This window comes from Branchiostoma floridae, chromosome 3 (assembly GCF_000003815.2).
Source record: "Branchiostoma floridae strain S238N-H82 chromosome 3, Bfl_VNyyK, whole genome shotgun sequence".
In the NCBI taxonomy this organism is placed as follows: domain Eukaryota; kingdom Metazoa; phylum Chordata; class Leptocardii; order Amphioxiformes; family Branchiostomatidae; genus Branchiostoma; species Branchiostoma floridae.
Genome location: NC_049981.1, coordinates 18,568,849 through 18,590,979, shown reverse-complemented (window position 1 = coordinate 18,590,979; position 22,131 = coordinate 18,568,849). Strand labels below are relative to the sequence as shown.

At 40.7% G+C, this 22,131-nt stretch overlaps 2 protein-coding genes across 5 annotated transcripts in view; one reads left to right on the top strand and one right to left on the bottom strand.

Annotated features, from left to right (window-relative positions):
* Window positions 1-10,120, top strand: part of LOC118410917 — a 21,383-nt gene extending 11,263 nt beyond the window's left edge. The window contains exons 3-8 of the mRNA XM_035812824.1: window positions 1,663-1,764; window positions 3,826-4,075; window positions 4,534-4,668; window positions 4,943-5,105; window positions 6,348-6,522; window positions 6,987-10,120. Coding sequence (XP_035668717.1) covers window positions 1,663-1,764; window positions 3,826-4,075; window positions 4,534-4,668; window positions 4,943-5,105; window positions 6,348-6,522; window positions 6,987-8,300 — 2,139 coding nt within the window. The 3' untranslated portion in view covers window positions 8,301-10,120. The remainder of the gene's footprint in view (window positions 1-1,662; window positions 1,765-3,825; window positions 4,076-4,533; window positions 4,669-4,942; window positions 5,106-6,347; window positions 6,523-6,986) is intronic.
* Window positions 9,610-22,131, bottom strand: LOC118410916 (telomerase protein component 1-like). Of its 4 annotated transcripts, none has more exons than XM_035812821.1 (17): window positions 21,986-22,131; window positions 20,881-21,007; window positions 20,253-20,506; window positions 18,371-18,555; window positions 17,881-18,109; window positions 17,647-17,736; window positions 16,943-17,054; window positions 16,353-16,585; window positions 15,934-16,039; window positions 15,593-15,711; window positions 14,957-15,166; window positions 14,383-14,493; window positions 13,798-13,899; window positions 13,335-13,535; window positions 12,341-12,562; window positions 11,577-11,756; window positions 9,610-11,192 (listed from the first exon to the last, which is right to left on the bottom strand). In XM_035812821.1, the coding sequence occupies exons 2-17, from the start codon at window positions 20,978-20,980 to the stop codon at window positions 11,025-11,027; spliced, it is 2,622 nt and encodes an 873-aa protein (XP_035668714.1). In that variant the 5' UTR covers window positions 20,981-21,007; window positions 21,986-22,131; the 3' UTR covers window positions 9,610-11,024. The 4 variants fall into 4 exon arrangements, with proteins under 4 accessions (XP_035668714.1, XP_035668713.1, XP_035668716.1 ...); XM_035812820.1 differs by having other exon boundaries at window positions 20,881-21,018; window positions 21,986-22,098; XM_035812823.1 differs by lacking the exons at window positions 20,881-21,007; window positions 21,986-22,131 and adding an exon at window positions 19,229-19,269 and having other exon boundaries at window positions 20,253-20,384.

Here is a 22,131-nt window from a genome sequence, read left to right as displayed (position 1 = left end):
CCTAGTATCAACTGTTGACTTTTCAAGTGGGTCTTTGGGAGCGACATTCTCTACACTTCAAACAGCAGGAAATGTCTCCATGTTCAGCACTTGGGATTAGCCAAAGTGGTGCTCAGAGGGGAAATGGGGATTTTTCTCTGCAGCTGTTGTTGATACGAGCAGGCCTTTCTGACGTTAACAGTGAAGGAATAAGGTCCCGAAAACAGACTGCCATGAAAAAACATGTTATATTACTGTAACAGTTGTATGACTATTATTTACTTATTAGAAGGTTAATTCATGATTTTTTAGTGCAGTTTCTTTAAATAATCTGTAATGTTTTTTTGGTGCCGTTTTTTGTCTGTCTGTCAATGGCATAACATGAGAGGTTATGGATGGATCCTTGTGATATTTTGTAGATTGGTTGGGGATTGGAAAGCGATGGTCAAGTTTGATCATGTTTAATTTGAAAGTTTTCATAGCAAGTCTACAAAATTACATCCTGATGCTGGGTTAGGTTACTACAGAGTTGAAAATTTAAGACCATTATTTAGACCATTTCTGCTAAAAACAGATTAACTACCTTGCTTATAATTGGTGAAAGAGAAAGTGGGTCTATCAGTAACATTTGTGGCAGATAAACTTTAGTTTTTGATTTGAAGCTTACAGTGACTCTCAGAGTAAAAGGTTATGATCTCTCAGGGTAAGGAGAGAGGCTTGTATACACCAGGATTTGTTCTGGTAGATCAAGTCAAGAGGCATTCTGTGTTGGGTTCAAAGCGCTGGTTGGGCCTTTGATGTCACATTACAACTTAGACTAGTCACATGACTATTCCATAGCTCCTGAGATCCTTTCTTCATCTTGAAGGCAAATGTTAGAAGTCAACTCTGGATTTACAGCATATGATGTTCCCAGAGGGGATGGTATTAAATACTGTAAATGCATTTAAGTTCGCGGGGATTTAATTTCACGGTAGCGGGGAAACTGACTTTTCGCGGTGGATTTAATTTCGCGGTAACACCATAGACTGCAATCTAATACCATAATAGGAAAATGTTCGCGGTGGTTTTAAGTTCGCGGTAAAGTGGTCACCGCGAAAACCGCGAACATTAATCCACCGCGAACATTTCTGCATTTACAGTAACATTTCAGACAAAGTGTTTTGTTACAGTAGTAAGTAGAATGTAAAATGTACCCCCAGAAATGAGTGTTTAAAGGTTTTTTTTTTACATTGGATGGACAATATATTTTTCTTAACATAAAGGTGTATAAACAACAGGTGGTTTTTCAAAACAACTGAAGAATAATGATGACCAGTTACCTCTGTGAAAATAGTGGTATTGTTTTAGATCTGTTTGTTTGTTTGTTTGTTTGCCTGGGTGTGTAATCAAGTTTGTTTCCATTGGCCTGGGTCTAAATTCGTTCTCAGGCTGGGTAGGTGGAGACTGACAGGATGCAAAGGTTGGGCAGGATGACAGGAAGTGAGCATTGGCACATGGTCCAAAAGTCAGCAACCAAAGCATGGACAGTGTGTAATGCAGCATGTTATGTGTGAAATGGACATGATTTTGTTATATTTTGTCCAAGAAATTAACAAAAACTCTAGATATTTCAGGTATCAACTCATTGATTTCTTTTATTTTGTGTGATTTTTTAACTGTTTGGGTGTTTGCTGTTGACAGGACGAAATAGCGGAGTACCTTCAGCAGAAGTTCAGTGGAGTACCCATTCCTGACCAGGACGTCCTGCATGAACTACTGGGAGAACTGATCAAGGAGAGAAAGGTAAGAACACGGGAAGTGAGGGATGGAGTGATGGCACCAGGGCTGTCTCCATGCAGGTTTTAATTTTCCATCCCACTGATTATTTTGCTGTGGAGTTTTTAGCTTACCAAAAATACATTTTCAACATTTTCATGATATGACATTCAGATGTTTTTGACGGAGGGAGTAAAAAAATTTTATCTATCAAAGCAAGGAAATTTCCATCCCGGGGTGAAAAAACAGGCCCTAGAGACATGGGTGGGATGCAGCATAGGTGCGATTGGTTAAGTGGTCGAACCTCAGACTAAGGATGTAGCATGATACTTTTTATTCAACTACTACTGTAAATGCAGAAATATTTGCAGTGGTTTTATATTCGCGATTTTTGCTTAAACCCACCACGAACATTTTTCCATTATAGTATTTTACTGCAGTCTATGGTGCTACAGTAAACTTAAAAACACCGCAAACACTCTTTTCCCGCTACCGCAAAAGTAAATCCTGCAAGCTTAAACACATTTACAGTAAGTGCAATCTGGCTTTGCTATGACTGGCATGTTTAGCTAGGCACACTGAGTCAGCCCTACTCTTCTCAATATGTATGTTAGGTTTGTGAAAGACAGAAGAGAAGAGCATTCTGTGCAGACTCTAAGATATCAGGTTTTCCAGTTTAGGCCATGTTGATTTGATTATATGGATGACATCCGCGCTCGCACCAATTTTCGGCCATTTCCAAAAAAAAAAGTTTTTGACCACACAATAAATTGTGCAAAGCAGCTGTAAAATGAGCTCATATATGCCGTAGATTGGGAAAAAAAGTATCAGAAAACAGATAACTAATGCCATAGAATGTCAAAATAAATCTAAAGTCAAAGAATAAGACGTGAAAAAATTTATTGTTGGTAGGGGTAGGTACCAGTACAGAAACTTTAGGTATAGGTTCCATTCAGGTCCAGAGGATCATTTCCAGATCCGGACCTGAACCTGATTGTTTGTGGAAACTTGAGAATTTGCTATACCCAAAACAATGATAATTGGTCAATTTTGCTACAAAGGAATCTGTTTGGTGGATTATCTGACTCCCACTGGCGTTTTAAAATCCCAACTCCAAGTAATCAAGTTTCTGTACCTTTGACTGTAGAAACTTGGTGCAAATGACTATAAACTCTACTCGACTTCGCTCTTGTTGTCTTGTTAGCCCGGTAAGACCCCAAACGCTTGCTGACATAGTGTGTCCATTTTCTAATTGGCGAAACCAGTTCCACTGATTTTTTTCAGGTCTTTTTTTTCGGATCGGTCCAAGAAGAAGAAAAAAACGTTTTGCACCTGTACGATGTATTGGTCCCTACACCTAACTGTTGGTATACCATACTATGTGTTTTTAGTCCTATGTTCAACCTTCCTGACCACTTAGATTTCATACTGAAGTCAACTTTTTTTTTTGGCCAAACTTTTTTTTTATTCGCTCGCTCGCATCAGTTCTGGAGTTCCCAGAGGATGTCATCCATATAATCAAAGCAACATGGCCTTATCGACAATCACAAAAGATAAAGTTAAGTATTGTCTATTCCCCTTGATGCCTGCTCTTAACAAATTACGGACCTGAATGATTAACAATACCCATACTGTCTGAAAGTTAATCGCCAGAAGGTTAATTAGGTGATAATGGGCACCTCTGGGATACTTAATTAGCAAATTGACAACAAAGAACAATTTGTTCCATTGTTCTGTGATGCTGCTGTAGAGAAGGAGTAACAGTAGTCTAGCCTCAGGTGTTTTTGCAAACTATTTAAGGTTTTCAGTTGTCACTCTCCAGCCAGCCTGTTCTATAGCTGTAGCAAACTTCTTTTCCTTTATTTTAAATTACTCTTGTACATTCCATACATGTCAAAGTCTTAAAATGAATAGTTCTACTTTTTATTTTTGATATAGACTTAGTTCATTTGATTATTCTATGTACTATTTCTTGTGTATATTATATCCTTGTAATGTAAAATGGACTCTTAAAGGCATAAATGTAAACTATGTGCTATCCATAACTTTAGAATCTAAGACATCTGTAACTCGGTCCTTCTCTTCTAGGTTTACCACAATGGGGAAGAGTACCGCATCGTCACCCCGGAGACATACACAGCCACTAGCCCTCCCACTCCATACCCCACCATTCCTCCGGCACCCCCACCATCCTCCATCCCCAGCCCCAATGAGGCCAGGAACCCCATGTACTTCCCCCCTGCCACAGAGAAGGTTGTCCCCATGCTGGCTGTACCAGTGGAAGGTCAGGAGGGGTCAAACAGAAAGGCGGGGTCAGCTCCGACCAGGAGCCACTCAGGTGAGACACATGTCATTTGTTTGTTTGTTTGGCATAACTGGTAAACTAACAGGCATAAGGTACGAGATTTGTACAGGGTACAAGAAGGTAAGGTCGGCCTGTAAGATAGCAAAGTACTCCTTTTCTTGAGTCATGGGGAAATATGTGCCTTTTCTAAGGGCAGAACATTGGGGCCAGCTAGGGAATCAACCTGAAAACCTTCAGATTGTAAGTCAGCAAGACAGCATTGCTGGTTGATGTATATATTTGTGCAGGGATTTAGGCTTCAGTTTTATAGGGAAACAGATGAGTCCAAACACGCTTAAATTCAAGGTATCTATAGAAGAAAACTGGACCGCATATCTCTCGCAATTCTTGATAAATCATCCATTTGTGAGAGATGCTGATTTAAATAATTAAGTAAACGAAAAGCTACTAAAGCTTGTCTTGAAATTGTCAATCCTTTGTGTGCCCTACAGAAGAGAAGTACCAGTTCAAGCGCAGTCATTCCATGCGTGTGCCATCTGAGAAAGACCGCTCCTCTAGTCTGGGCAGAACTGAGTCCTACAGGATGGGCAGGTGCAAGACTGTGGGCTTCAACCTCACACCAAAAGGTAATGTTGTCTTTCAGGGCTAAAGAAAATAGCTGACAGTAGCATCAATGATAGTATTAAGTGATGGCCAATGATAGCCAGTGGAAAGTAAATTGATGGCCAATCAGCACCAGGGACAGCTACATATTTTTCTTCCATTTCAAGGAGTACTCCTAGGAAAGGACTTCTGCTTCTACAGTAGAATGAAATCAAGATGTAGCTATTATACAACGATGGTGATAGGCTTATAAAATTGTCAGACTCATGAATAATTCTTTTCCCTTTTCACCCACAGAAGTGTTACAAGACTACTATGGAAGCGAAAAATCCTTCCGCTTGTTTGGGTTCAAGCTCTTTCGCTGGGGGAGATCTAGCAAGAACAAGAAGGATCATGGGAAGGGGCCAGCCAAGCAGTATGCCACCTTCTCAGGACAGTTTCCTCCTGAAGACATCTCCAGGTGAAGAAACTTTCAAGTGTATATAGAACAGTGTTATAACTTGCATATCCTGAATTTCCTACATTTATGTTTCACTGATGAGTGATACCTAATTGTGTATGTGTGTTAAGTGTTATGAGCAGATATCAATTTCAAGTGGGAAGAGACACATAACAATACATGTACTTTAACATAACTTTAACAATACAGTAATTTAGCACTGTTGCAAAGGCTGCTTGCTCTGAAAGATATTCATGACTGCACACAGAAAGAAACATGCTACTCTAGGGAGTGGAAGGGCTCCAGTTCTTCCAACAAAAATTGTTGTTGCTTTTGCTTTGCCACCTAATGAAAAGGCCACCATACCTTGATGATACCTTGATGATGTCTAGGTGAAGTAGGCTGCGCCTGTGTAGTCACCCTCCTGACGATCGTGGTATCTCTTCTTACTCCAACATAAGTCTAACCTCGTTTTAAACGCATTAACAGACTCTGCCTCTACGACCTCAGCCGGCAGCGAGTTCCAATTTTGTACTACTCGAACCGCAAACGACTGGCGACGTACCAAGGACTTTGCCAGTGGCACCGTAAGCTTGAAGCGATGCCCTCTAGTTGACTGATGTTGACTCTCGGTGAAGAAACTCTGTGCTCTAACCCTCTCCCTTCCCGTGAGGAACTTAAAGACTTGTATCATATCCCCTCTGGCTCTTCTATAGTGGAGTGATGGTAGCTTCAAACTCTCCAACCTAACACTATACGGAAAGGACTTGAGTGTTGGGACCAGCCTTGTTGCTCTACGTTGTACCTTTTCCACAGTGTTCTGGTCGACTTTGAAATGCGGCCCCCAAACAGTGTTCGCATACTCTAAATGGGGGCGAACCATCGATTTGTAGAGGAGGGGCACTGTTACTTCATCCAAGTTACTGAAGGTTCTTTTTACCAAGCCCAATATTTGGTTTGCCTTTTGCGCTGAGACTGTGGTGTTAACGTGGAACTTCAACTGCTCGTCGACAGACACCCCGAGGTCTTTCTCGACTTTGGTTTCTTCCAGAATTAGCCCACCCAGTCTGTACTCTGCTCTTTGGTTGCCTCTCCCCAAGTGGAGTACTTTGCATTTCCCAGCGTTGAAGGGGAGTTGCCACACCTCCGACCACTTTTCCACAGCATGTCTCTTGTTAGTGAAGAACTTAGTTATTTTAGAATACAGTAGTTTTTTGATTGCACAAAACGACACAAAACTTACAAAAGTGGTTATGTCTGTAGGGTTCCCTGTCTGAAGCAGAGTGACCGCCGCCCCTCAGAGCTGACGGTGGAGAACCTTCATAAGCACAACTTGGAGATCCAGAAGCAGTTCCAGGACAGGGGACAGAGCACCTCCCAAACGGTGACAGCAGATGTGCACCATGATGACCCTCAGGGCTCCAAGGGACAAGAGAAGGTGAGAATCATATAGCCCTGGCCAGGCTCTGAAGCCACAAATTTGTCCCAGTGGACTGCTGGATACGTCTTTTCACTGTTAGGTCACGGTATCTATTTGTTGTTGGGTCCCGGCTTGATTTTAAGTCCAGGTTAAAATATCGAGGGGCCTAGCCCTGCCCCAAAATAGCCTGGGAGCCACAGAGAGTCCCCAAGGTAGTGAAGTGTTGTTTTTGTTGTGTCTGTTTATGTGTGTGTATTTCCTTACCACAGTTTCTTAATGTTCTGCCATCAGGTGCTCTCTGATTGCCTTCTGTTTGGAAAGAACTTGTACACAGTCACCCATGTTGAACCAAAGGCCTTAAAAACCTTGGGTACTTTGGTGTAGTTCACTGATAGAGAAGGGCATATCTATGAAGAATGAAGAGTATTAACTACACAAAAGATCTTTAAACATTGTATGTTTTTGTGTTATCGTTCATTCAGGAAAAGCCCAAGAGCAAACACAGTGATGAGAGGCACAGGAAACGAAGGCACAGAAAACACCGCAGTAGGAGGCAGGAGAAAGATAACCACCAAGCCCCTACAGAAGATAGAGCCGATCCTGTCAACCAGAGGGTTAGTGAGGGGAACTCAAGACCCCAGCACAACATGGAGGTGTCCCCTGCAGTGCCTGGTATTCATGACCACACATATACAGACAGGCTCAGTGTTGAAGCAGAAAATGCTCATTTTGAGGAGGCTGTACCACCGCCAACAACTACACAGAACACTTTCAGAAGAACACCGAGGCCAGTATCATGGGATGGCTCTGTAACACGTGTTCCTGTCAATGTGCACAATGGTGGCCATATTGGTGATGATTTGAGGCACCCACAACAGGCACAGAACATTGATTTTGATCAGAACTACTATGCAGAGATTGAAAACCATCAGCAGATCTACAGCGAGCCTGACCACTTTGAAGAGGAACACCAGTTCACAAGCTCTTACGAGTACCCAGACAATGCAACTGTGGTGAGTGAAACATTTTCAGAGTTAGAGAGGAAACAAGCTCAGTACCGAAGTTTCCCCCATGGAGCGAACACACAGAACAATGTTACCAGGTACAGGCATGTAAGTGATTCGTCCTGCACCACTACTGATTACAGTCAGAGTCATGGCTATCCAGAGGAGAGATGGCATGCACAAGAACCACCTTACAACAGCAGACATCCCCAGTACAGCATGGGTGCTGCCGCTGCAATCCCTGAAGTCCAGAGTGATGGAGAAGTAGAGGACCTGAGGAAGGAGATCGAGCGAAGCTTGGCACGGCCAAACTCTCTAACCAACCAAAGAAGAAAGCAACTCTTGCTCCAAGTGGCAGAGTCGTTTGACGGCAGCGACATGGACAGTGGGTTCAACTCGCCACGCACGCGCAACAGCATAGCCTCTGAGGCAGCCATGTCCGATGGCCAGCGCAGCAGGCGTAGTCTCGCATCAGAGTATGACAGCAACGAACCCGTCCGTCCCTTCGTCAAACCATACTCATCTTACTCGATGCACAACAGACTTCCCCGGCCCTACATGGAGCAAGTGGAGGAGAAGGGGGAGAGCAAAGAAGCGCTCAACTGTCTCAGTACTGAGAACATGTGCATGGACATGAGCAACCCCATGAGGGTGGGCTTGTACAGTGAGAAAGACAGACAGGGAAATAAGTTGTCTCCCCGATCCAGAACTCCTGAACAGCTTCTGAAGGAGAGGGGTCCATTCATTGGTTGTACCCATGGACCCAGAGTGAGTGTTGGAGGAAATTTGTAGATACGGTAGTGTGTGATTGTAGAGAGCATCCAGAGGGAAAATGTGTATATAGCTGGAACCACATGAAAGACCAAGATCAGGATCTGTAGACTTTTACTCTATCAGCTGTAATAATACAAAAGTATCAAACTTCTTGGGAATGGTACTTCTCAAGGGTTTGCAATTTGTATATAGATATTTTGCAATGTTTCTACAAAAATGTGTGTTTTTGCAGTTGTTTATGAGATGGTGATTTTTACATCATATGACAGTGATTATATTCCATTTTGGCACTTTAATGTATACATCTGTGAAACATTCGTAATCATCTCAGGTGGATTCTCTCTCAAATTATGGTGCAACTGGTTGGTAAATTTTGTCTGTTAATTGCATAGTTCTATTAGCATGGACTGGATGAAATTGTTGTCCCGCCAAAACATGTTGTCATGAATGATGAATTATGAATGGTGCCATCTATTGTTCTAATGTATATAACATCTACTTTAAGTTTGTAACATTGCTGCAAAGAAGCATGTACCTATATAATATAGTCAACAACCTGTACTGTATATGGGGAAACTAGAAGATGGGGTAGTAATTCAGTAAAAAGTTTGGTATTACCTTATGGATAGGCTTTAACAAAAAATAAGCAAAAAGGGTTTGTGAACTTGTTCACCTGGTGGGACATACAAATGTAGAGTGTTAATGATAGCAACTTTGTTGATGTCTTTATTGGACAGAAAGAGTTCACTCACTCACGGCCCATAACCACAGTGGTCGTGAAAGAATTACCACTGTCATTACAAGAAACGTCAGTAACCTAATTTATGTCAAGAAAAACTCATTTGATGGGCTTGTTTCTTGGTAGAAAGTCAAAACGGGACACAATGGTTTGTAGGGTTTATGCAGTTTTACTCAAATATTACCATCTTTTCAAGTACATATGTATTAGAATGATAAGGCTTGCTGTGATTTTATTCATCTATAACAGAACCAAGAAGGGATAGTAAAGAAATATTATGACATTAGCCTCCTTTGCAGACTTTTAGGAGTGCCAGTGCTGATTCATTATTTTCAACATGTTTCTCTAATGTTGGGAGAGGGAGTTTTACAGCAACGTAAGAGAACCTGGCCCACCTTGAAAATTGCAAATCAGTACTTCCCCCCCAAAATAAACTCCAATGCCACTAGAAGTCTACAAAGGAGGCTAGGTAACATGCTCGAAGGTGTGCACTCTTTTCATAGTTATGTCAGTATAGTGTGTATATGTTATTTGATGGTTGTACTGTCATACAATGAATGTTGTATATATTTCTGTAGTTGATTTTTGTAAATCTTAAAATCTACAACAATTCACTGCACCACATTAAATGCAGAAAGGCAGGGTAGAGAATGATATGCAATAAAGAACATTTCATTTCTGGCAACAGAAAAATGGGAAAGTGAGGGGGTATTTTCCTTCAAGTTGCAGGGGCAGCCACAAACTTTCATCTTGTATTTTTTGTGGTAAAAACATCCTGAAAAAATCATTACATTTTCCATGCAGCTGTGGGCCCCCTCCCCCATGTAACATTGTGGCACAACTCTTACATCGTAATTTTCATTATCTTAGCCTGTTGTGCAAGGAAGGAATTATATAACATGAACTTATACAATAGAACAGTCATTTGATCCAATGTCAGGAGGAAGATGCCACCAAAAGCAGTTCTTTTTAGGATATAACTGATCTCAACATGACCAAGATCTTTTATTTCAATTTTGTTTTCTATTGATGATTTTTGTTACCACTGATTCATTGACAAGTGATGTTATCTTGTGGTTGTTTGTGCTGTTATAAAAGTCCTGACAATACCACTTGGCTCATGATGTTCATTTCTTACAGTCTTCTTAACATCATTACTGTTCTGTCACAACTAAAGTTCTACCATGAAGAAAGAATATCTGTATAGGGCCTGCATGCCCCTTCTCTGTAAGGCGTAGGCATATAGCGTAGGCAGCCTATTTTGACTTCTTATAATTTGTAGGGAAAACTATCTTATCCATATGATATAAGGTCAGCAAATTTTGCGTAACTGTCCTTGATTTTAGCATAATACTTCTGAATTCTGAGTGGAGTGTTGTCGGGACCCCCATGCAGACCGTCACACAGGCTATGGTCAGCATTAGTGGGTTTGCCGTACTCTTTCTAGTCTACCCTTAAGCCATGGGTGCAAAATGTGCTTATTGGAACAGAATTGAATTCTACCCTGTCCCTTGACCTCACAACCTGAAATTGATGAAATGTATTCTTTGTAAGCTTAAAATAACAGATATATCAACATGAGCTCCCAGACAATGAGTGGGGCAGAATAAAATCAAGCTGGAGATGTCACTGATAATCATAATAAAGTAGAGTGAGGGTGAAAAATCTCAAGTTGCAGATTTTACATGAACTTAGCATCAACTTTGTTACAGACATTATCACCATAATATTATGTACAGCAATTTTGGTAAATATTAGCTTCCTCGCGGGAGACCTGGCGCATCCCCGTCTTATAATTAGCCAGCGAAAGGGTATGTCACCCTGTAAGGGGGCGGTTTAACCCCGTCGTGTGTAAGCACATCGACCAATGATGATGATGATGATGATTAGCTTCCACATTGACACTTTCTTTTAATATATACATAAAAAAAAGCCTTTCAATATGTTTTTTACTGCATACATCTTTTCTACAAATAAAAACTAGTCAGATGATACGATGCATTCTAGACCTTTGCGCATCTGTTGGTGGATATCCCTACACTGCACATCATGCAGAGATAGGCCGGGTCGTTCTGTCGTCCTCTCAGGGCAATGGCAGGCTTCTCACACACCACACACCAGTCCTGGCCTGGAGCCACTAGGGGAGGCTTGTGCAACATGCAGAACTGAACCTGGAAACAAAAGACACTCCAGATATGCAAATCGTTCATCACCATTATTTTCAGGGGGAAAATCTAGCAGTAAAATGAGGAAAACATAGTTTTTAACAAAAACTTGAAAATAATTTTTGTCTTCAAGTTTTTGATACTTATCCATAAAAAATCCATAGTAGATCAGTTAAATTGTATTGCTATATAAGTAAGACACTGCCGTGAATGCAGACCTAAATTTTTCAAGTGAACAGCCTTGCTGAAATCGTTACATCTGCTATGTCAATGATAGTAAGTAAGACATCCAGGTAATAAGATATTCAATACAATTATCAAACAACTGGATAAGTTTTGTAAACTAATGTCATTTATCCAGTTTCTTATTGTAAATTTGTATCAAGCTACCTTCTGCTGTTCTTTCTTGAAGGGAGTGAAGTGACCACAGATGACGCAGGTGTCTTTGTTCATTGTCCTGGCAGGTGTGAAGGCCTGCATCCGCATAGAGCACATCTTGCAGATCACTATCTGGGCAACATGGCCACCGTGAAACCCACCTGGTGGGATGTAGGTCCTGCATCGAATGGCCTAAAGAAAAGATAGGGTGAAAGTGATCTTGAACCAGTTTAGTCCAAATTGACTAAATGATCAGATGAGCTACTCTTCCACCGGAAGTGACACAGAAGGCAAGAAAATGAATTGGTATGGCCTGATGGTTGTATCCCAGGAATGATCTGACTCCAGACTGATCAGCATCATTTTCAGTCCAGCTTGTAGGGTATGTGGAAAAGTTGTGGGGCATTTGTCCTCCAGAACATACCAGCATTCCTTGACTGCTTAGGCCATGTTGATTCAGTATATGTTGCATGTGCCAATAAAAAGTTTTCAACCGAAGTGAAAGTTGTACAAAGTTGCTGCAAAATGACTTTATGACATAAATTCACAAAAATATCAGAAATCAGATATTCTAGTCATAGATTGCCAAAGTCAATGTCAAAGAAGTTATGAACGACAAAAATGAAAAATCTATTGTTATTGGTACTCTGTGTTAAGTCATTTGTTACTTTTTTTTTTACTTGTACGCTCATATCAGTTTTGTCATCCATATAATTGAATCAACATGGCCTTATGATTCCCAAAAAGATGTTAACAGAAACATAAAATTTTCTTACATTCATGTATTTCTGCCTGCTGTGCATTGCCATCTTGAGTGACCGAGGGTCTTTTCTCAGAAACTCCACCAGTTGGGAGTGCAGACCAGCCTGCTGCAGGTGGTAAGGTAACTCCAAGGCCACCAACTGCTGGCTAGCACATTGTCCCTGGTAGTAGTCAGCCAGCAGCTTGTGGTAGTTCTGCTGAGTTGCCTGGTTACTCAACAGGGTCTCCTGCACCACCTGTTGACAGAGAATGGTATTGCATTGTACATTTCCCTTTAGCCTAATCATGATGAAGCAATAGAGGTTTAATGGCTGCCCTGGTGTAACATCGACTATCATAATTCCACCAGGCGCCATAATACCGCCACCTCAAAAAACGTTAGTATTGAGGTCTTCCCAAGATTGTTTTGAACACTGAATGTTAAATATCTTAAATGTAATACAATTCAGATATTTAGGTGTTGAAGACAATCTTGAGAAGGCCTCTGTAACAAGGTTTTTTGAGGTGGCGGTATATAATGGCACCTGGTGGAATTATGAGAATGTATGTTATATGGTGTCCTAAGGCATGGTCAGTATCTAAAACCATGAAATAAACAACTGAGCAAGCAAAGCAGACGGGGTGGTTCATGAGGTGGTTATAGAAATCGACTATACCTTATGACACTGTATACACCAAAGGAAAATATGTCATTAAAAATCATTATTATCATATAGCCAATATCATATATCAAACTGACATATAAAAGACAAGTCCTGTATATTGGTTGAAATCCATTGGATTGCCAAGTGCATTAGATATAGGTGTAGAACCTTTAAGCATATATTAAGTCATAGGCCAAGTTGAAAAAAAAAACAGGCACACTACCAGTACACTTGACCGCCATGTTGCATTTATGTTGAGATTTTTAGTGCAGTAATAATAACAGGTGGTGATGGCAAAATGGAGCCTTCTGATAGGTCAATGCTGGTTGGATATATAATAATGGAGAAAGAAACTGTGACTGACTTGTCTGATGGAGTTGTGGCAGAAGTCCATACCAGGCAGGTTCATGTGGCCCGTGGTGTTCCTCAAGAAGGGCTTGAGTGACCTGTGCACCTGACTCCAGGTCAGGAGGGGGAGAGGCGTGGCTTTCTCTGGGTCACCTAGCAACATCAGCAGCTGGGTCTGCTGTAGTCCACTCTGAGAGCACTCCAGAAGGCACAGCATCTGTGCATATAGTTAAAGACATGGTGAAATATTGGATTTGGGTAAGACAGGATTACTTCCACAAATTAAGAGAGATTTAAACTGTACCCGACAACTCAATGCAACATTAAAGTCAAATGAAGGTACTATCATACAATCCATATACACGATTATTAAAATCATACATGGTTTGCCTGTTAGAAACGCTGTAAAAGTCAGATCACCATACACTTTGCATTGCACAATTGCACATAAGACAGTTGCACTGAACAATGCAACTCACCTTCTCTGCACACCTGGTCTCGTCCTCTTGGATGACCCGTGATATCACCATGGACAGCAGGCCTTCCAAATATGGTGGCAGAGACTGGATCTTTGCGGTAACCTTTGTTGGAGGTAAAAACAGATGAAAGAACAACAGCCTGATGTCTTTGATAGTAACCTCGCATCAAAATGTGTGTGGAGGTACTTAGTACTTTTTGAGATGTGTCTGTGTCTGTGTGTCTGTGTTTCTGGATATTTGTGGTCAGCATAACTTTAGAACCTCTGGATGAATTCTGATAAAATTTGGTAGGTGGGTAGATCTTTGGAAGACAAAGGTCAAGCTTGCCTTGTCACTGCAGCAAAACTAGCATTCGTTATACCTTTTGTCCTGGATATGCTAAATTAGTCTTGTTGTTACAAGTGTCAGCTATTCAAGTCTTGACTATTAACTTATGAATCCTAACTCTGTAAATCATTGCCTCTTCTTTCTCTTTAAACCTATCAACATTTTAAAGTACACAACAGTTAAGACAGGTGTAACATTTAAATAAAATAATGATAAAAAATGGAACCAGAGCCTACAATATCGTTGTCAACCTGTTACCTGTTCGAATACTCCGTAAACTCGCAGCTCCTCACATGCAATAGCCAACCACATGGGGTTACTGGACCCATCTGAAGATGTCAGCAGCTCTAGCTGCTCCTTGTCAAGGGCCTGTCAGAGTCAAGAAAGCTGTTAAAGTGAAGCTAGTACAGGATAGGAATTCTGCCAGTCATTAAGCCTATTTGTGCAGATTTCTTCTGTATTTATATATATATATAAGCAATATAATTTGACTGAATGAAAGAGAAATACAGTTCTGGATCAAAGTTGAGCTGTAATTTCCAACACAAAAATTGGACTTAACGAAATTTTCGACTGTCCGACTCTAGTCTTTGTCAAGGAATGGACAATCCGCTGCTTCTTTGACATCACTCTATGCACATAGAAAGTGTGACTTGGCAAGCAGTGGATCATAAGATGCAGATAGTGTATTGCGCTTGTGTATAGGTTCTATTTCTTCACTGCAGAAATGGAATCTTTACCAGGTGGCATGCCTTCATGGTATGCTTGAATATTAAGTTTTGTGCGGTGTCAATTCTTTTCCTTTGGACTGTAAGAAAGAAGCTAACAATACCTTATTGTATCTCTTAAAGTATCTGGTAACAATGTCCTGTCTTGTGTTCTTGTCCAGGTCAGGCACTGTGAGCTCATCGGGAGGGGGCTGTCTGTCCCTCAGTCTGCTCAGGGTGGGAGGGTGTTCTGTTGTACTAACAATGCAGCGAACATTGGAAGGAAATGTTGGTGGCAACCAGTCCAAGTGGAAGGTAGAGCTTTGATCTGCCAGCTGAAAAATATAGAGCTAGGTTTGTATTTTGCCTAAGGCCATGTTGATTTGATTATATGGATAACATCCACATCAATTTTTGTCCTTGTCAGTCCTTTTCCCAAAAAAGTTTTCGACCATACTGTAAACTGTACAAAGCAGCTGCAAAAAGAGCAAATATATGTCATAAATTGCAGAACAAAACGAAAAACTGACACTTAAGTTGTAGAATGCTAATTGAAAGTGATTAAATTTGCATATCAATGTTGTCAAATACATAAAGTTGTTTGAAAATTGCTAGAGTTCTGGTTGCTTTTAGATGATATGGTAGTTTATTCCAAAGTCCCCCTTCATAGGATAAAAAGGCCCATCTTCTGTATTCCTGTCTAGCCTTTGGCAGCTGAAGATTGCCCTGTGCCCTGTGGCCAGTGATGTGTGTCTGTTTACCTGATTGACAGCATCGATGATGATGACCAGTCTCTCCTTCTTTTCTCCAAAGTCCTGCAGATGTTTCTGCACCTTCTCCTTCAGCTGGTCAGGTGACATCTCATTGTCTTCTTCTGTTTCTGAGGAAGCAGATGCAGCAGGAGAAAAAGGTCCAGAATATGCATAATGTACAAAATCACTAATAAACTGGTGTGCTCCCTTGCGCTTTTTAAATTTGATATGCAGAACATATCAAATCTAATATACACTGTATTTCAAAATCTGCCTTCATACAGCATCAACCACACAACTCTTACTACCAAAACTAATTGTATACACATGATCAATCTAAAGGACATTACCTGAACCAGATGGGTGTAGCTTTTTGTACAGTCTCTGAAGAATATTAGTTGGATCCATGGTGTCAGGGCCACATCCAACAAAGTGGTATAAGACATTGTCAGACTTCTACAGGAGAGAAAATGGCATCATTACCAGAAATGAGCAACACACACTCAACCAGCAATTAAATGTTTTTTTTAAAGTTTGTATTAAACTTCGTTGAAATCAACCGGGAACCTTGGGACAAATAGACACCAAAACCTCATCGTGAAAACTCTGACAGGTACCGCCTTGTGCCCAGCATCTGTCAGTCAAGGCCCGTACTACACCACCTACATATATCAGTGAAATGTGACAGTACCATAAGCTGTGACAATAATTTCAGCTCCAAGTAGCAACAACCAATAGATATAAGCTTCACATCCTTGTCATCTCTCACCTGTATGACTTCCATGGTGAACTTGGCCATAAGAGAAGACTTTCCAGTCCCAGGTTGAGCCAGCACCATCAGTATTGGGCAGCTGCCTTGTTCAGCTTGTCCAGAGTCTGAGGGGACTGCTGAGGAGCTGACATCATCTCCTGTGGCAAACTGCATCAACTTCTCCATCTCAGCTTCCCTGCCGAGCACCAGCTGGCCTTTCTGTTCCATATAGGTGTCGTGGGGCAGCAGTTCTGTCCAAGGCAGGAGCAAAGGAACAAGAGGTTTGAACAAATTTTGAATATCAGCTGTTGGATACTACATAATGATAGTACTGTAAGTGCTTTTAAGTTTGCAGGGATTTAATGTTTGCATCAGGGCGATAATGAAGTGTCTGTGCTCCAGGGCTTTGGATGGGCCAGTTTCTTTTTCCTCCCTGTTAAAACTAGCCTCACTAAGAAAAATTTCTTTGGTACAGATTTCACGAAACTGAAAGGCTGTAATTATTTAAGTTAAAATGCTGTTAGTTAAAGTTAAAATGCTTTTAGAACTGCTATGGATGTAATATGACAGTACAGTGCGTGTATCTACACAGTTACAAACCACCATACCTATGCTAAGAGGATCATGTTGCAAACGGTCTTCAGGGTATTTCTTATTGAAGGCATTTTTCAAGAACTCCACTGCCTGTGTACAGAAATCATCCAGATCTGATAACTGCACCTGTGAAAATAAAAGTTGAATACTCTCATTTCATGCCAATATTAAATGCAAGTATAACTTTTTCTATTATAACCATTAATATGTATAAAAAGATTACAGTGACATCTCTATGCTATTTGGAATCTGCACATTCAGCACCAAGGACAGTTCCTTCATACTTTCAAATGCAAACATGTACAGCAGAACAGGATAAAGAAACTCGTAAGCTATACTAGGTCTGGATATCAGTCTCCATACATGTAGTCACAGGACACATCCCTCTATTCTGAAGTGGCAATTAGCTTGTTGGCACAAAAGAATCTGAACTTCCTGACACAGAAATACATTTTCCTGACTTGAAAAGGATAGATTTAACAACAAACATTGACAACACGGCTGCAAAGAATGGGTTTGAAGGAAAAATGAAAGCTGGAGAAAGCCCTGATATGTACATAAGTAAAATGCATAACTTTGTTGTGCAGACTACACATTCAGCACCAAGGACAGTTCCTTCTGACTCTCAAATTTAAAGTTTAATATATTATCTTTTTTTTTACAAATGCCTTTATTTCATAGAGAAAGCTAAACCACAACGCAGAATGTTATGAAAAACCTTGTTGTCAGCTGCTTGCACATCAGAGAAATTACACTTGTAGTCAAAGGTCTGGTCTGGAAACTTAAGATGGAGCCGAGACTTTAACTCCTGAAAAAATGAAGTGAGTAAATCTTAACATGTTTTGTTGCGTTATTTCCATACCAAAGAAGTTTATTGTTGTTGTAGCTTAATGTGCAACTTAAATGTTGTAGTTTTCTTTTCATTATCTTAAAAAAAAAAACATACACATACCTTAAGTTGTTCTACACATAGGGGATCATCATCTACAAAACTTCCATAAAATTCTTCTGGTATATCCTTGAGGAATGTGGGGTCCCTGAGAAAGAATGCTGCATTGGGGTTCTTTGGGCGTAGTGCACCATGGGTAACCTCCATATGGGTGATTGACAGGTGGTCCACCCAATCAAAATTGTCTCTGATGTCAGCTGACACATCTTCACTTGAGGGGATCCAGCCATATCTGTGGAGGGTGGATAATATCTCAAAAAAATTCTCCATTCATCAGAACTATTATAGCAAACTTTGGCTAATTGCTCACAATTGCAAAATACAAAACCATTTGATCTTTGAATAGTGATATAACACAGTCTCCTCCATGTAACATCCTATCTGAGGGGTGTCCTTAGCTGAAACTAGGTAGTACTACTCATTTTCACATGAGGGCACAAAATCAATGACACAGCAGGATTCAAACCCCTCACCACCATTCGAAGGAACTTACCTTTCCCCTAGCATGGCCAAGAAGAAGGGCTGCCCATCTGTCTCCTTGAGACACCTGTCCAGCTCCTCCAGACAGATGCTGATGGTTGTTTGTGAGGTGGAGTCCTTGGGGACCCCCCACCTCAGGTCACATTCCACCAGGTGAAGCTGGCGCCCCTCGCACCACTCACGCAGTTCCGGGAACACCTGCAAGGGGGAGCATAAAAGAAAAATTACATTGAATTATAATACAATCAGATTATATTCTGGTGAGGTAGATTTGATTACCACATAAAGAAAACATTCCTCTTTGATTTGAGAGGCTGTGGCAACTGTGGTGACTTCTAATAGCCGTACAATACTGCACACCTCATCTTTGTGATGGTTCCACTTCCCTTCAACCCTGTCCTTTGCCCCGTCTTTAATCTCTGAGCAGACCTGCATGTATCAGGAGCAAAGGCCGTATCTAAGGGCTAAGCAGTATTCCGTTGGCCCCTGGGGCCCAATTGGATCCTATTTAGCCTTTTGGATACAGTTTTTGCCCCCCCGAGAGCTTTGCTTGAAGATTACTCTCTTTTGCAATTTGGCCAGGAATGCTCTATTAATGTTGTTATGAGTGCATGATTAGATGTACTCACATATTAAAGACAGTGAGTTTCCTAACAAAGCCTGGTAACAAAATTACTAAAAAGCAGCAAGAGCAGTTCTCCAAGGAATCAAATTTTATTAGTTTATTGTTAATATCATCAATGGTTTTAGTGCAACAGCAAACAATTGATGTCATCAGAACATCTTGAAACCAAAAAAACACCTTGGGTTAATAATTTCAAAAAGTATGTTAGATTGTAAGGTGTGTTAGTTAATGTAGGGAGTCCCCTACCAAGTCTGCTTTTCTGCAGTGCCGTTGGCTACAGTGTTCATCTGTAATGTGTAAAAGAAATTTCCTTCTGTTGAGGTTAAAAAATGCTTCAGTTAGTTCATGCATGGATTGGACAATAAGAAATTTCAACAGAAGGCAATTTGCTAAATATTCTGTCACATCTGGGATGCGATAACATTTGACATAGGTGTTCTATACCAGGGGATATTTTGGAATATTACATGGACTTCTACTGTTATCACATGGGATTCAATAGAATAATTTGTACTCAATTTGAGTGTGCCAAAAAATTGAATACCGGAGTTGGATGTTAGAATTACTCTTTTTTCAAATCTTCTTATATAATAATCTCTGGTGCATTTTGCATTAAAACATGACTGTGCTTTCTTGGGTGGGCATGACGTGCATAAAATATGGCACAGCATATTCTGCATCACCCTCAGTCCCAGCCCTTGCACCTGTCAGATCACCCTCTGGCCTTCAAGTGATCCTAACCACAGTCAGGCTGGTACCTCAGTGATACAGAATACACAGCGTTGTGTTTTATGTCATACCTATGACGCGAAAACGTTCGATACAGGTGTTCCGGACCGGCGGATAACTTTCCGTACGGCCCGGGCTTATCACACGGGCTCCATTTGGATAAATCGAACTGTTTTGAGTGGGCCGAGTACGGTGCCATCGAAAGTTCGAATACCTGATTTGGACATTGGAACATTACTGTTGCAACGCTTTTTTTTTTCGAGGGCAACAAATTTGTTCAACTTCTGGTGCATTTCGCATCAAAACAGTGGTTTTCTCAGGTGGGTATGACATAAATAAAATACAACACGGTGTATTCCGTATCACCCGAGGTACCAGCCAGACCGCGGGTCGGATCGCCCAACGGCCAATGTATAATACATGTATTAGCAAACACTGATATATGGCAAAGATAATGATGATGTTGAATAATTGTAAAATACCCAATGACAGAATATGCCTGATTAAATTCAATTTGTGAGCCCTAAGTATTCTTACTGACCTTCTTGACCAGTGCTTCTCTTTCAGCATGGAAGTCAGCAAATGTGGATGAAACAAAGATTCTCACTTCCTGCCATCCAGCTTGTACTCTGTCCTTCCCCTTACTGTTCCATGTACCTGACTGGTTATGTGCACACTGTTGTTCTATTTTCTCCCAACATCCCGCAACTATCTTAGCAGCTGATTGGGAGGACATCTGGTTAGCTGGTTGTCCTTTGGGTGCACTATGGTGGTCTTTTGATACTCCATTGCCAACTGGTCAATAGTGATGAGATCATTCAGATAGTAATTAATCACATATGAGCTTGATATACATAATTTGTAATACAGTAAAATGTCTCCCAATAAAATGTCTTTTTGCCTATAAATTCAGAAATTAGGATAATTTTATATACTGCCCGATTGGGCCTGAAAATAATCTTTCTGTTTAGGAAATATGCGCAACTGACACAACTACAAATTATATCAGAATGTTGTGTATGATATACTGTCAGCATTACTACCTGGCGACATTATGGAACACAAACAATAATCAACATGCATATCATTTATCAATATGAAATGTTAACTTAATGTCACTACATGTATATTACTTCACTCTTATAGTATAAACAGGAAAGTACTAGTACCAGGTGAGCTGTTCTCAGCCTGAGTGGTCCCATGATGCTGTTCAGGATGGGGACTGATGGAGGGACTTCTCTGCTTGGCTTTGGACACCTTGGTTCCCATGGCAACAAATGCTACACTTGGAGACTTCTGAAATGACACTAAAGATAAATGTTGTTCCTTTCCCCAGTGATTTCACCCCTCAGCAGTTCCAACCCAGTCCTCGTTCCTGACTAAGAATGAATTCTGCAGTGGAATGTTGGTAATGTTAATAGATGTGTGTTTATGGCAACTGCACAATGGGCTTCATCAATTATTAAACAGTATGAGAGAGTACACTCAATATTCAAGGCTATCACGCTAGAAAATGAATAATGCATTGTATCATAATTATCTGTTCACTCTCTTGATGTATACTTACGAATAAAGAAGTCTGAGGCCAAATGTGTGTTGGCAGATCTTTATTTTCTCTTTATTTTAACTTTGAGGGAAGATCTAAGTGGGTAATGCTTAAAGAACATGCATTATATGGTGTTATTGGAACAAAGACTTACAACTCAGGAACAGGGTGTGGTCAAGTGGGTAAGAGAAAATCAAAAGTGTCTGTGCTAAGACATGCCCATTAGACCCTGTTACGTTACCCCTGCGCATGCATGCGACGGTCCCACTACAATTGTATACTCATACTCTGAACATATACTGACTCTAAACAATAACACATTCTATTAATACATAGGCAGATGACGTTGGTCAATCACGTCCCATTCAATATTGATTAAGATACCTTAATACATTTTGACAGCCACATTTTTCACACAAGTGGATGGTTATTAGAAATCAGCTACTTAAAACATTTCACTTTTTCCAGATACAGCGATATCTTTGACCTCAGGTCAGTGGTTTGATACGGGAACCAATACCGGAACAAACGTCACAATGGACATTTGCACCTTAAGGGCGGGGCATTTCACCTTTATCACTAACTTCTACTAGTTTAAAGTCTAGAGTAGAGAGAACAGGTGATAAGATCATGGTAAGTGGAACAAACGTGACAGTCATCCCATGTCTCTATTGATTTATTATAATCTATAGAAAGCGAATAGCAGTTTCTGTCCATAAGACTCTCACCTTTATAGTACTTCCATTGGGAGTTTCTGGGGGGCCATAACTGCTTTAGATAAAGGAAAGAACTTTTTTTCTTAAAACTTAAAACTGGAGTTTCTAAGAACATCAAAGAATGGGTTGTATCTGCGAACTTTGACCCATAAATAGAG

Bases quoted from the DNA above. Each gene is read 5' to 3' on its own strand.
- LOC118410916 (XM_035812820.1), bottom strand. From the start codon at position 22,088: ATGTTCTTAGAAACTCCAGTTTTAAGTTTTAAGAAAAAAAGTTCTTTC. The intron at 17,737-17,880 runs GTATGTGTATGT...TCATTTTTTCAG, and splicing joins TATGTGTAGAACAACTTAAG to GAGTTAAAGTCTCGGCTCCA. The intron at 12,563-13,334 runs GTCAGTCACAGT...CTCTGTCAACAG, and splicing joins GCCACAACTCCATCAGACAA to GTGGTGCAGGAGACCCTGTT.